The sequence below is a fragment of the Bacillus rossius genome, chromosome 1 (genome assembly GCF_032445375.1).
Source record: "Bacillus rossius redtenbacheri isolate Brsri chromosome 1, Brsri_v3, whole genome shotgun sequence".
NCBI classification, from domain to species: domain Eukaryota; kingdom Metazoa; phylum Arthropoda; class Insecta; order Phasmatodea; family Bacillidae; genus Bacillus; species Bacillus rossius.
Window position 1 is genome coordinate 42,157,866 of NC_086330.1, and position 14,002 is coordinate 42,171,867.

The window sequence follows — 14,002 nt, forward strand, 5'->3', positions numbered from 1 at the left end:
AACAATTTAAAAGAGGATTCATGTAAGGGAAATTATGTCTAATTGTTTTATAAGCATATGTTTTGTAACTTGTCTTTAAGTCCAAAACTGGCCTGGTCGGTTTTCCCGCGTTTCACGTGGTTAGGCGCGAGGCCGCAGGGCGGTCTCGCGCTCAGTTACCGTTCGGGGCTCGAAGGGGTCGGACGCTCCGCGAACGTCGGGTCATCAACTCTAGCATCTCTTCAACATTTCAGCAATAGTGTAAGTTCTTGTAAACCTTTTAATTAACTCGGCGCCGACCCCAACCCAGTCGCACGATATTTCGTGCGGCTCTTAATTTATTAAGTTCTTCCCACCAGGGAACTTTGCTTTTTATACGTAATTCCATGTCCAGTTTAAGGACCGCGTAGTATTGGTACGCAGTTTTCGGCTGATTGGCCAATTAATCGTTATCGTCGTAGATCCTCCATATAAGTGTTGAGAATAGCACTGACTAACTTTCGTCTTGTAACTTTCTCCGTTTTTATGTGCAAAGTGTAACGTGTATTTCAAGTGACTAACTTTTATTTGTAGGAACTTTTACGTGTACGTCTTCAGTCGGCGTATCCACGTCTTCGTTAGAGACGTTAATATTTCGTAGCACGCTAGACTGCAAACTATCCCGAATATAGAATCTTGCCTGCGTATTTACGTGTCGGCCTAAGTTTCGGCAACAGCCATCCATTTACATGCTAAACCTTTCGTAGGGACGTGAAGCCACTGTTTCAGCTTGTCAATATAACTTTGCAATCTATCTTGGTCGTGCGGACTGTCACGTTTAGAGATACGCGTGTCTTAGCGGTCCGACAACGGACGTTGGGCGCCAAATGACGCTACTCCCGCTGCCTGTTTATGTTTTAAAATTAAATATGAATGCTTGAAAAGATCTCAGGGATTTTAATGGGGGTTCGGCCTCGTGGCTATAGGCAGGGGTGCGCCATGGATCCGTATTCACCTGGGCTGTTCAGGCCACCCAGGACGCCTTGAAAATGATTAATAAACGGATTACAAAACACTGCACTTTATTCAACGTTGATACACTGATTGGTCCCGTTACTGGCCGCGTCCGTTGTCGAACCGCTGTGACACACGTATAAACACGGGCGAACAATACGCGCGACCAGGGTAGATTGCAAAGTGAAATCAACGGGTTGAAGCGGTGGCTACGTGTCCCTGAGTAAGATTCAGTACACAGTCACGGAATTGTGGTTGCAACAAATTATGTAGAAAAGTAAACGAATAGCGGAAACCCTGTGATCAGGGTGGTTTGCAGTCTAGCCTGCGACGAAAAACTAAAGTCTCGAAAAGTTACGCAATCACGTCAGTGTGCGACGTACACGTAAAGTCTCAATGAATGGCAAGATAGTCACTTAAAACACACGTTACAAATTGCACTAAAATATGAAGAAAGTTACAATACGAAAGTTAGTCAGTATTTCACAAGATTCTCGACGATAACAATTAATTGGCTACTGAAGCCGAAAACTGTGTGCCAATATTACGCTGTCCTTAAACTGGACATGGCCTTACGTATTAAGTTAAAGATCCCTGTAGGGAATAAATTATTAAGCTAAGAGTCGCACGAAGTATCGTGCGACTGAAGTGGGGTCGGCGCCGAGCTGATTGAAAGGTTTGTAGAAACTTACACTATTGCTGAAATGTTGAAGAGAAACTAGAAGTGCTGGCCCGACGTTCGCGGAGCGTCCGACCCCTGAGAGCCCCTGATGGTAACTGAGCGCGAGACCGCCCGGCGGCCTCGCGCCTCAACGCGTGGAACGCGGGAAAACCGACCCGACCAGTTTTGGACTTAGAAACAAATTACACAACATATGCTTATGAGACAATTAGACATAATTTCCCTTACATGAACCCTTCTTTTAAATTGTCATTAATTTGGTTGTTCTAATTAACGAAATAATCAAGTGTTTAGTTAGGCGCATTGCCACACCCGGCCGGGCGCTGTCGTCGTCGCGGTGTTCGTTGCGGTGCACTTTCTTACACTTTGTGAAGATCACGCTTGGGCGTGTTCGCCGCACTTCGGAGCCAGTGTTGTTGTGGCATTACGACCTTTGCGGACCAGAGGGAGCACCGGCGGTTGGCGTCAACCGTTTCAGCTTGTCGATATTACTTTGCAACCTATCCTGGTCGCGCGCGTCGTTTACGTTCAGAGATACGCGTGTCACTGCGGTCCGACAACGGACACGGCCAGTACCGGGACCAATAAGTGTATCAATACTGAATAAAGTGCAGTGTCCTGTAACTCGTTTACTAATCATTTACAAGGCGTCCTGGGTGGCCTGAACAGCCCAGGTAGGTTCCGAACCACGACGCGCTCCTGCCTGCAGCCACGAGGCCGAACCCCCGTTAAAACCCCTGAGATCCTTTCCAACGTTAATATTTAATTAAAAACTTAAACAGGCAGCGGGATTGGCATCAGTGATATGACATTTTTACTGTCGCATTTTGTTTGCTTTGCCTTGCAACTTGCAGTTATAAGTCGCGATTGCGACACGCGACAAGGTAAATATTCTTCATCCTAATGCCACCAATAATTGTTGCATTCAAGCCTATGCTTACTGATTTCGTACACTCGTATGTGTCCCTGCCGGCATGGTATTGGCATAATGGCATTTAGTCTTCTCTGAGAAGCATTTAATTCCTTTTATAACTTGATTCTTTCCATACAATTATTGTTCAGGTTTCAAATTAGGTTGAGTAAAGATATTAAAAAATTTGGAAGATCTCAACAAAAATGCGACCAACTTCGGAACTCAAATTTTTTTTTTATCAATCCTCGATGAAATGGCATTACTTTCCGAAATGTATCCACTCATCCATGGTATGCAGCAAAGATGGCTGACCCGTTAAGTTTGTTGCGACAGTACAATGTCAATAAAAAAGAAATTATTGAACGTGATAATCAAATTATATTCGGTGAATTTTCATGGCCAAAGCATGTCAAGACCAATTACTTGACGTGGGGGTAAGTAAAATTTCTATTTTTACTTTTTTATCTATTGAGATTAAGCTTTTACCATATGGTGTCTCTTGTAATGCTCTTGTTGACGTCTGAGGTTTGCTATGAGGCCTAGTGGACTAAGCGTATAGCATAGCTAAAAATTATAAAAAAAAATATTTTTCTTTTGTTAAACAGTTTTTAGACAAGTAAAGTATGTAGTGATAAGTAGTGCAATACCTGTCCTTTGAGGTGTGTCACTTAAATTGGAATCTTTAATACAAGATAACTGTTGCAACTAATTGCACTCAAAAAATAATTTTAATTTTTCAGTAATATATGAGCAAGGCATTGTGCCAACTCTAGATACGTGATTAAAATGCCTAGTTTGCAAGACCATTTTAAATTATCTGTGTTTTACAGAAGTATGTCAAAAGTCATAATATAATCCTGTTTGTAAAGAGATGATTAGATATGCATATTGTACGGGAGTTTGTTTTTAATTTGTGGCATTTTAATAACTGGATGGAATATGGAATAAATGCCTGTTTTGGGAACTTTAAATATTAGCATTATTCATAGTGATATGTGTACAGCACAAAAAAAAGCACAAATATATAGGTTTAGAAAAACATTTTAATCTACATTTAACAAGGTTTTCTCCCCAAAAAAATTACATTCATTGTAAAATTTTATAATATTATTTTGTTGGTTTTTTTTTTATGTGAAGATTTTGAACTCATTCAAGTTTTTTATATACAATGTATTAATTCATGGAATTGAATGGTAGTAAGTATATTTTGTATTTATTTTATATAGACTAAGTTATTTGGCTTGAAGCACTGATTTGCAGCAGTGGAGTTAAATTGTGTTAGATTGTAGTTATGAAAAAAATTATAGGTATAAAAATAATGACTAAAGATTTTAGAGGGGAAAGATGGATATTTGGGTGACTCTGCAGATTAGTGGCATCTGTGATAAAGGTGAGTAATAATTTATGTATTAAATTCATATTATTAATCTAGCTGAAGTAGTCCAGATCACAATTTAATAACAATAGACTGAGTATCACCAGCATGGTATCACTTACATCATTACCACCCCTACATTCTTTCAGGACAAGGGTGGGAATATGGGGGTTTTGGTGGGGAACCACAAACAACACTGTTTTTAAAGTATTTAATTGATGAAATTTTATTCTTTTTTGGTATTGTAAATTAGACTATAATCCCCCTCACTCTAGTTTATTAGTCTATTTTGCGGTACTGATATTTCATTATCAATAAAATTATGTCTGCAAATGTTACAACTTTTGGCGTTATTGTAAAATATAACAGTGTGACTTATATAACTTATTAGAATACTTCTTGATACTGAAATATAAAAATTTTGGAAAAAGTTGTGAATTATAAATAAAATACCAGTATCACAAAATAGACTAGTCAGGGTGAGATTGTTTTTTTCTGTTTCATGATACTGATGAAATATCTCAAAAAGTCCCAATTTAAAAATTTAAATACCAGTATTGCCAAGTAGACTAGACCAAGTTAGAGTGAATTCTACTTAATGATACAGATGAAATATAATCACAAAAAGTTCCATTTCCAAAAAATTAAATACCAGTATCTCAAAGTACACTATACTGGGTGGACTGTAGTCTACTTCACAATCAGGGCTGGAAAGGAAAATAATAACAGGTTAAAAAAACTCAAACATCTGGGTAATTTTGTTTTAAACCAGGTTTTTTTATATATTTTTTTTTATTAAATTAGTTATTTTGATCCTACCATGTTAAATGAAAGCCATACAATATCCCTCTTTCTGCCACTCATGTTGAACCAGAAAAGTTATAACATCAAAGAAATTAAGTCCAGCAAATCTGCACATCTGACTGAGACTTAAACAAGAAAGGGTATTTCCCCACATGAGGAGGATTCTCCATAGAATGGGTGTTTCCCACAGAAAGGAGATTTACAGTACAGTCAAGGATTCCCCACAAAATCAGAATTTTTTAAAATTATTTATTTATTCTCTTTTTTTACACTTGACTACAATTTACTAATTAATTTAATTTGTAGAAGTGTTTAGCTGGCTATAATTTTTAACTTAATTCAGATAATTTAAATGATAAGTACTTAATTAGTATATAATTATTTGTTCCCGTAAATCACAAGAAACGTTAATGAGCAAATTATCTTATACCTATATTATTTCTCTAGCCTGTTTTTCTGTCTGTCCGCGCGATCATCCTTATTCCTTGATCAAATTCCATGATTTACCCCTCATTTTAAAATTTTATCGTGCTGACTAATGACGAAAAATAGATACACAGTCTAAAACTGTACCGCTTCTCTTAAATTTGAAATTTAAAGCCATCTAAGAAGAGGTCCTGTAATGGATGCGTCAATTTTTCGATAGATATTGAATATGGTTCAATAAATATTGAATCGGATATCCACTTGAAATGTCAGCATTTGCATATTTCTTTTTTAAATTGCACTTCTGTCATAATAAACAGAACTTATGGTAAAGAAATCTTAGAGGATCCTTTAACTCAACCAAAAAATTCCACCAAAAAACCACTGAACCAAAATTGTGGCACGTCAGACTTTTCTTATAAGTAAGTACTTTTGGAATTACTGCTGATATTTTGTATCACAAACATAACCTACAAACATAACCTCTTACATTTACTTCTCATAGCATCAGTTAGCCGCAATACTCCAGAGGTGCCCACCCCCCCAAACACTATGACTCACCCCCCCCTAACCTAATGATGCCCCCCCCCCCCCCCCCCCCCCGAAATTTTTTATGCCATTTTCTCAATGATTTACTCAATTATTTTATAATATTATACTTTTTTAGTATTATATTTTATCACATTTTGCATTAATTAAAAATGATTTTCTAATAATAATTTTGGTCATATATCAGGTACGTAATATTTCCATCCTGAACCGACAGATGCCAAACTGCTTTTGTTGAGGAAAGTGCGGGGTTGCCAATTTGATTTACAAGATCCCTTTCAATTATCAAAGCACCAGAAACGTATTTTCACATTAGAAGCTATAATTATGTAAATAATATATACATTTTTCTCGTCTTTTAACCACCCCCCCTGAAATTTTAATTACGCAGTCTGCGTCGTTACCCCCCCCTTGTGGGCACCCCTGAATACTCAATACTTGAATAAATTCTTTGTTAACATTGCAGGTTAATTAACATTGAGGAACTTTCAACTTCCATTTAATGTGAAAGTAAAATTGAATTGCATTGTTTCTTACAATACTTATGTAAAAAAATATATGTAGCAGCTATTTGTACTGATGTATTCAATTACATGTCTTCTTTTGTACCAACACCCGTTTACTTTATTCTATTCTTCTTCAAAATGTCAATTCTCCCAAATTTTTAAAGAATGGAATGCCATACAAAACAATTTGGTGCACTGCGGAATTCCGCACGGGTCGACAATTGTTATTAGAGTGGAATTAGATCTTTCATTAAAATTTATTAAGATATTCTTTGTAAAAATACGTTTAAAAAAACCTATTTGGTATAAAAAAAACACTTATTTTAAACCATGGTTTAAACAGTGGTTTAAATCAGCCAACCCTGATCACAATACCACGGAAATATTATGACAAAATGTCTCGGTTTCATCATATGAAATATTAGTATCGATAAATAACCTGGTAGAATATGTCTATTTTACGATAACCTTGACTTATAATTAACCTAAAGGAAATACGCAAAAATTTCTGCATCTACATTCTTTTTCGCCAAAGCCCATAAATTTCTCTGCTTATACCATAAGAATATACAGGTTATAATAGTGTCAGCACAGCCTTATTTATGACTTCATGAATATCCCTACCATAGTGTGATGTAAATGTATGTAATTAAGTTTTTTTTATTAGCTCAACTACCATATCCAAAATTTACGCTTTGTTTTATTTTTCACTTCAATAGTTGCAAAACTAACCTAACATGCAACTCACCTCTTACATACCACATCAAACAAAAATCCACATTAAACAACTACAAATCACAAATCTTTTAAAGGAATATAAACCCACTTTTGTTGTGTTTATGGCATTTTTTTACTGTCAATATTTCTCTTGTAGGTATTAAATTTATGCCAAAAACAAAAATTGCCATTTCTCCATTTAATTTATCCCATATCATGAAACACAAACTACTACAATTTCACAACCACACATTATTTATCTACACTGCACTGTTTTATTAATTTAATATAAATAAACATAGCCTTGCTCTTCTCATGTGACTACTATACTTTTACATGCTATATTTTTCTTTGTTCAATTTGTTATCATTGGCATTGCAACTTCCATGATGTCATACATTTCCCCTACTTTATTTTCAACCAATAGGAATCTGGTATCATTAAAGAACTTGATCCAGTGTAGCTAACCAAACCTAACCAACGTTTCACTTAAGTTATTATTCGACTTATTTCCCAGCAGCAGCGACTCTACTCAGTTATCTTATGTGTTCTTTGGAATTTCAGAGATCCCGTCAACCACAAACGTTCCAACATAAATTAACTATAGAAACTGTTAAATTGTATCACCTTCGTATATTTTTTAAAATAAATTTTGCTTTAAAATAATAAAAGCTGTGATAAAAAGTTTTTTTTTTAAAAGGTCCTGGGGTCAAATGTCCCACCAATCATAATGGAGTTGCCCAAATCAAAAAGGAATAAAAACATACTTGGATTATTAAACATGTGCATGCTACTTAAAATAGCATACACATCCACTACGAAAAAAGCACAGTTGTGGTTAAACAGGGACCCGGTTCTGTAACAGGGAAAAGCAGGAGTGCACTCTGGTGGTTTAAGCTCCAACCGACTTGGGTTCAATGTTCACAGACATTTATTTTCAAAACCAAGAATTGGTTCCATTAACATACTATCCCACACAAGCAATCCCTATTATTAAACACAGAGATAGCTCGTACATTGCTTGATTACAAAAGGATAACATACTGTAGCAAGCTTCAGTGATGTTAAAATATTACTGAATAGATTACCTTGACAGTATTGAATATGTAAGAAAAAAGTATGACTGAAATTGCAATTGCTTAATACATTACCAATAGGCCTATAAAGTTAAAAATAACACAAAGATTAAGAGTCGCAAGTAAAGTTCACAAATAAATTAAAAATCCACCAAAGTTGAACTCTCAGTTACATGAACATGCATGGGATTACAAGATATTTACAGTTACAAGCAATACCAAAAGCAAATGATTTGGGTCCTCTAAAGGCCCCGCCTACCTGGGCGCACATAAAGTGTGTAGAGCTTCAGAAGAAGCTATGTGATTTGAAAACTGTTAAAGATATCCTAGTGGTGTCTTTTAATGAAAAGAATTTAAGAGTACGCTGAGGGCAAATGGATAGTTCTGTTTCTGTACTTCATTTTTAATCTTTATTTTTAGGAAAGTGAAAAGAGCTAAAACACACGTTTAGAATCATTTTTAGACATAAATCATCCATAGAAGATTTTTGAAAGTACCATTACACTTTCATTTCTTTGCCATCTAGTGTTTTGTTTACACTCAAATTTCATAAAATTACATAATGATGAGAAGACCACACCATTTCACAGCCTTGTGCTTAGAGGAGGTACCATGCTAGAATCACCACCAAGCATCACACTTATCATCCCACCTGACTTATGTTACTAATTATTTCTTGGCAACTGGTTTCAAAAGGAATATTTGGTTAAAGTATAGAAACTTTTTTTCTGTGTAGTGTTAGTGTGTGTGTGTATGTGTGTTTCTGATTGCTATTTCTTAAAAAACATTAAAAAGACTGTAACACAATGCTTCTGTAGGCAACTCCCATCCTACATTTATATGCCTTGTTCGTAAATAAACTGTCAGACAAAAAAAAAGGATTGGCTCGCCTGAGACGTCTGCTACAGCCTGGGGCTAATGGTGCAGTCGGTGCTGCTCTCTGGCGGCCTACAGGGGAAAGAAAGAGGAAGGTTAATAATGTCGCCACCAGGTGTCGCAGGCGTTAGCTCCACTAGCTGGCGATAAGTGAAGAAGATACTATTTCTGCCGCTAGATGTCGTGTGTGGTCCATATTTGCACATATTTTTCCTGTGGCAAATTGTCCTTGAAGTAGACCACTGCCTGGCGGGTTCACGTCAGGGCAATGATCTTGGGCTAAATTCTGAGAACCAAAAGGGGGGGGGGGGGTGGCTGGGTGTGAGGGTGGACAAAAAATGCAACTAGGCTGGGAAAGCATGTCCTAACGTGACTTTCTATGAGTGAACCTAAGACGTGTGCGTGACGGGAAGAGCTGTTGTAAGCTCTTCTCTGAGAAGTGGTAACAACTCGTCCAGAGCTGTTGTGTGCAAATTTAGTCATGCAGGGAAATAATATTACAGACCACGGACATGACTGCAAGCGAGAGAAATGTCATCCGGGCTGCTAATGACGTCTTTAGACTTGCAAAAGATCAGATTGGCTCCTGAGAAAAGGTGCCTCGGGCCACTGGAGCAAAGTTTAACTAAGTAGAGTACACCAGCCTAACAAAGTGTAAATCACCCTTTTGTAACCAAATTATGTAGAAAATAAAATTTCCAAATATAACTTACAATTATAATAAAAATTTAAAAAAATGTTCCGAAATACCTAATTTCCGGCACATACAGCACCGCTCATAAATCAAACCAAAGAAGATAGAAATTTAATCACGCTAAATGCTACCATTTTGGTTACGTTGAAGCAGAGTAGGTAAAAAAACAAAACATATATATTACCATAAACATTCCACACTGCTGTAACAGTGGATCTTTTAGTTTCACAAGGACATGAGGAATGAACAGACACAAGGTGTGATTCCGTCTGAATATAATTACTCCATATTTATTTAAATGATAAAATTTATAACAGTTGAATGAGAGATATAAAATGTGTTAAAGTATAATTACAATTACATAATTAAAAGAGCTCTCGCATATGTTAAAAATATGGTGCCGGCTCTAATTAGTTTATTAAAGGTTTCATTTAACATAAATAAACAAATAAAAAAATACAAAGAGGCACAAACAATCCCATTGCAAGTTCTTAAAGTCCAGAACGTAAGTTTTATATAATTCTTATTTCTTTGAACGTAGTAATTTAAATGTTGTTCCAAAAGGTTCATAAATGCTGTAGGACCGGAGGTCTGATGTTCGCTGGCCAGAGTTCAGCAGTCAACGTGGTGTCAGGACACCTGTTTGTTGGAGAGGGCAGGTGAAAATGCGGCTAGTTCCATATCCGGCTCTTGGACCCTGTCTGTCAACAGTCAGAATCAAACATGATCAGAACTGGTACACAGACAGTTAGCAAACTGGGCAGAAAATGCCCGCAAAAAGATAAGGTCAGGGAATAAAGCTGATAGTAACTCACCAGACAGGGAAGTTGGCTTCTAGGGTCTGAAGCGTAGCACGTCCATATCTGAAGATCGCGTAAACGCGAGAGTCGCGGACGTTTCCATAATTTCAAAAAAAAATTATTTATAAAAAATAACTACTATGCTGTGTACTGTACAGATGGACTAAACTACTTAAAGAATTTATAGGGATAGCATCCCTTGTCTAATTGACTAATCGTCGGTTACGGCCGGACAGAAGTCTTGTGGTGCGTCTTGCCGATCCGCTGATAACCTAAAACAGTCCGTCTGGAATCGCGACGCGAAGTGTCCGCAGAGGGGCAGTGTCTCGTAATTAAAAGGAATAACTCCATTAAAAGGTGGTGGGGGGGGGGGTAGACTAGGGCGTCCGGACCGAAAGGTTCCGAAGTTCTCCGAGTGGGGAGTGGGAATCACAAAAAACTCTGACTTCGATATCTCGAAGTTGGTAGCACTGGCCGATATTAGCGCTACCTGTTGAGGGTTATCTGATACAAAAAAGGGATTGACTCGCCTGAGACGTCTGCTACAGCCTGAGGCTAATGGCGCAGTCGGTGCTGCTTTCTAGCGACCTCCACTAGCTGGCGACAAGTGAAGAAGTTACTATTTCTGCCGCTAGATGTCGTGTGTGGTCCATATTTGCACATATTATTTCTGTGGCAAATCGTCCTTGAAGTAGGCCACTGCCTGGCGGGTTCACGTCAGGGCAATGATCCTGGGCTAAATTCTGAGAACCAAAAGGGGGGGGGGGGTACTGGTGGGTGAGGGTGGACAAAAAACGCAACGAGGCTGGGAAAGCACGTCCTAAGACATGTGCGTGGCGGGAAGAGCTGTTGTGTGCAAATTTAGTCATGCAGGGAAATAATATTACAGACCACGGGCGTGACTGCAAGCAGGAGAAATGTCATCTGGGCTGCTAACAACGTCTTTAGACTTGCAAAAGATCAGATTGGCCTCTGAGTAAAGGTGCCTCGGGCCACTGGAGCAAAGTTTCACTAAGTAGAGTACACCAGCCTAACAAAGTGTAAATCACCCACTTGTAACCAAATTATATGGAAAATAAAATTTCCAAAAATAATTTAAAAGTATAATGAAAATTTAAAAAAAAAGTGCCGAAATACCTAATTTCCGGCACAGTGATGTGAAAATGTATTATTCATACAATCCAGATACATCAAGACTTATGACTTAGTGAGAATGATGATGGCATTAACAATGCTTGTAAGGTTGTAAGCAATGCCAACGACTTAGTAATTAAAGTTGAGCAGTGCTGTGTGGTTGAGCATGCTACACAGACTACAATCATGGCTCAATCAAAAATGGGCTCAAGCATAAAACAACAAAACAAGTAATCTAAAATTAATTAATTATTAATGAAAATAATTTTGACCATGGGTACCAAAACATTAGACAAATATTATTTTTAAGTTTCAATTTACAGGTAACTGTCTAGTTATCTATTGCATCTACAACACACGTCTTCCCTTCTGCAACACACACACAACAATTCAAGCACACTTAACCAGAACAAGAACACGGTGCTCTGGCCCTTATAAAGAAGTAGGTTTGCAACTCGTGCATGCGTACAATCCAGAATGCCGATTGGGGAATGGAGAAACAAAGCAAAGAGAACCTAGGGAAGAAGGAATGCAACCTTTCCAGAGCATAGAGTATTCCAGTCCAAATGCTTGGTAAATGAGTCCTCAGCACACTTTATTCCAGTAAATCAGTAAAACAAACAAATGCATAATTGCTATCCCTTAGTCTAATAAGCATTGAAACATTGATCCGGTACTTGTAACAAGAAATTCATTCAGATGATAAAGTGGCCTGATAGTAAGCCATTTGTACAAGGTTTTTTTTTGTACTATGAAGTTTATGAATTGAACTCCAACACTTACAGTACCACAGAGCTCCAGTTGGTATTAGCCAGTGGCCTCACAAACAAGTGAAATTTTAAAAATTCTCTATTTGGTAAAAGTTCATGAATTTAAAATTACTGCTTTGGATCAAGGAAATTGTGGATGTTTTTGTTCTGAGTGAAACTAAGTGGAGAGGTAGTTGGCAGATGGAACTGAGGGATAGCTATAATTTCTACTGGATGGGAAATGCTGAGGGAAAGATAAATGGAGTAGGCTTGGCAGTGAAGGAAGGATGGTAGGTGGAGTTAGGAGGCATCAGTGACCGGATTATACAAGTGGTATTGCATGACAAAGGAAAGAAATTGGAGGTGCACCAGGTGTATGCACCACAAGTGGGCTGTGTAGCTGAGGAGGAAAAGGAGAAGTGTGGGAAAGAACTGGAGAAATGATTTGACAGACAATGGCAGATAGTAGTGGGAGATCTTAAAGCACAAGTGGGCAAAGATAGAAAAGGTCTTGAGGAAGTGTTAGGAAACGAAGGGTGGAGAGAAAGAAACAATGAAGGTTAGAAGTTGCTGGAACTTTGTGCAAGAAATGGAATGAAGGTACAGGAAAATGAGACATACACAAGATAGCAAGGTACAGTTGGAATGGTGAACATAAATCCATCATATATTACTTCCTGCTGGGAAAAGATGTGAAACAGTAAACAAAAAATATTAAAATGATACCAAGTGTGTTCTGGGTGGGGATCATGGGTTATTAGTAGTAGAGTTAAAGGGCTGGATCATGCAGAAAGGAAGTAACCCAACAAGAGAAGAGAATAAGGGTGTGGAGACTAAAGAATGAAGAGAGACAGAAATATGTGAGAAAGGTAAAAAGAATGACCTTTCCAGGGATGAGATAAAAAGCGTCGAGAAGGAATAAGAGAGATTTAAGAAATGCCTGGTAGGAGATGCAGAGAAGGTGTGCGGAAGAACAAGCAGTAAAAAGAAATGGAAGGAAACACCTTGGTAAAATAAGAGAGTGAGAGAAGCAGTGAAGGAGGACAAAGCCTTCAGAAGATAGTTTAAAAGAAGGTGTTCCACTACAGAAAAGGAATATTAGGAGAGAAAAAAAACGTAAAGCAAAGAAAGTGATCGAAAAGGAGAGAAAGAAATAGATGCAATAATGAACAGAAATGCTAGAAAAGGATGTGGAAGGAAGCTATGGAAGAAGCTGTGATTGAAGAAGTGTTAATAAGTTGAGTTAGGAGTATGTACAAGTGAAACAAAGGCAGTGTGTAAACTATAAGAGGGATGACGAAGTGGTTTAAACAAGCCAATGGAGTGGAGCAGGTTAGAGCATTGTCGTCATTGCTATTTACAATAGTGGTGGAGAGAATTGTGAAGAGAGGGGAGAAGGAAAGATGAAGGCCATGCTATTTGCTAATGATTTGATGGTGTGGGGAGAAAAGGAATATGAGGTGCAATATAAACTAACAGCATGGAGTGAAGAAGTGAGGTATGAGATTCAACACTAAAAAGAGTGAAGTGATGTTCGTGACAAGGAACAAAAATGGATTAAGGAGATGCACTGAATTAAATGGTGTTTAGTTAAAACAAATAGAAACCTTCAAGTATCTAGGAAGTGTATTGGAGGGAAGGGACAAAAACAAGTAGGAAATAGTCAGATGAGGACAAAAAGGGAATGCATCTACAGATGTGTAAAAGATTTGGTATGGAAGAGAGAGGT

At 37.6% G+C, this 14,002-nt stretch overlaps 1 protein-coding gene across 1 annotated transcript in view; it reads left to right on the forward strand.

Moving 5' to 3' along the window:
* The first annotated feature begins 2,834 nt into the window (after positions 1 to 2,834).
* Positions 2,835 to 14,002, forward strand: part of LOC134535095 (parafibromin) — a 57,297-nt gene continuing 46,129 nt past the window's right edge. The window contains exon 1 of the mRNA XM_063373972.1: positions 2,835 to 3,001. Within this exon, the coding sequence (XP_063230042.1) occupies positions 2,871 to 3,001 (131 nt within the window). The 5' untranslated portion in view covers positions 2,835 to 2,870. The remainder of the gene's footprint in view (positions 3,002 to 14,002) is intronic.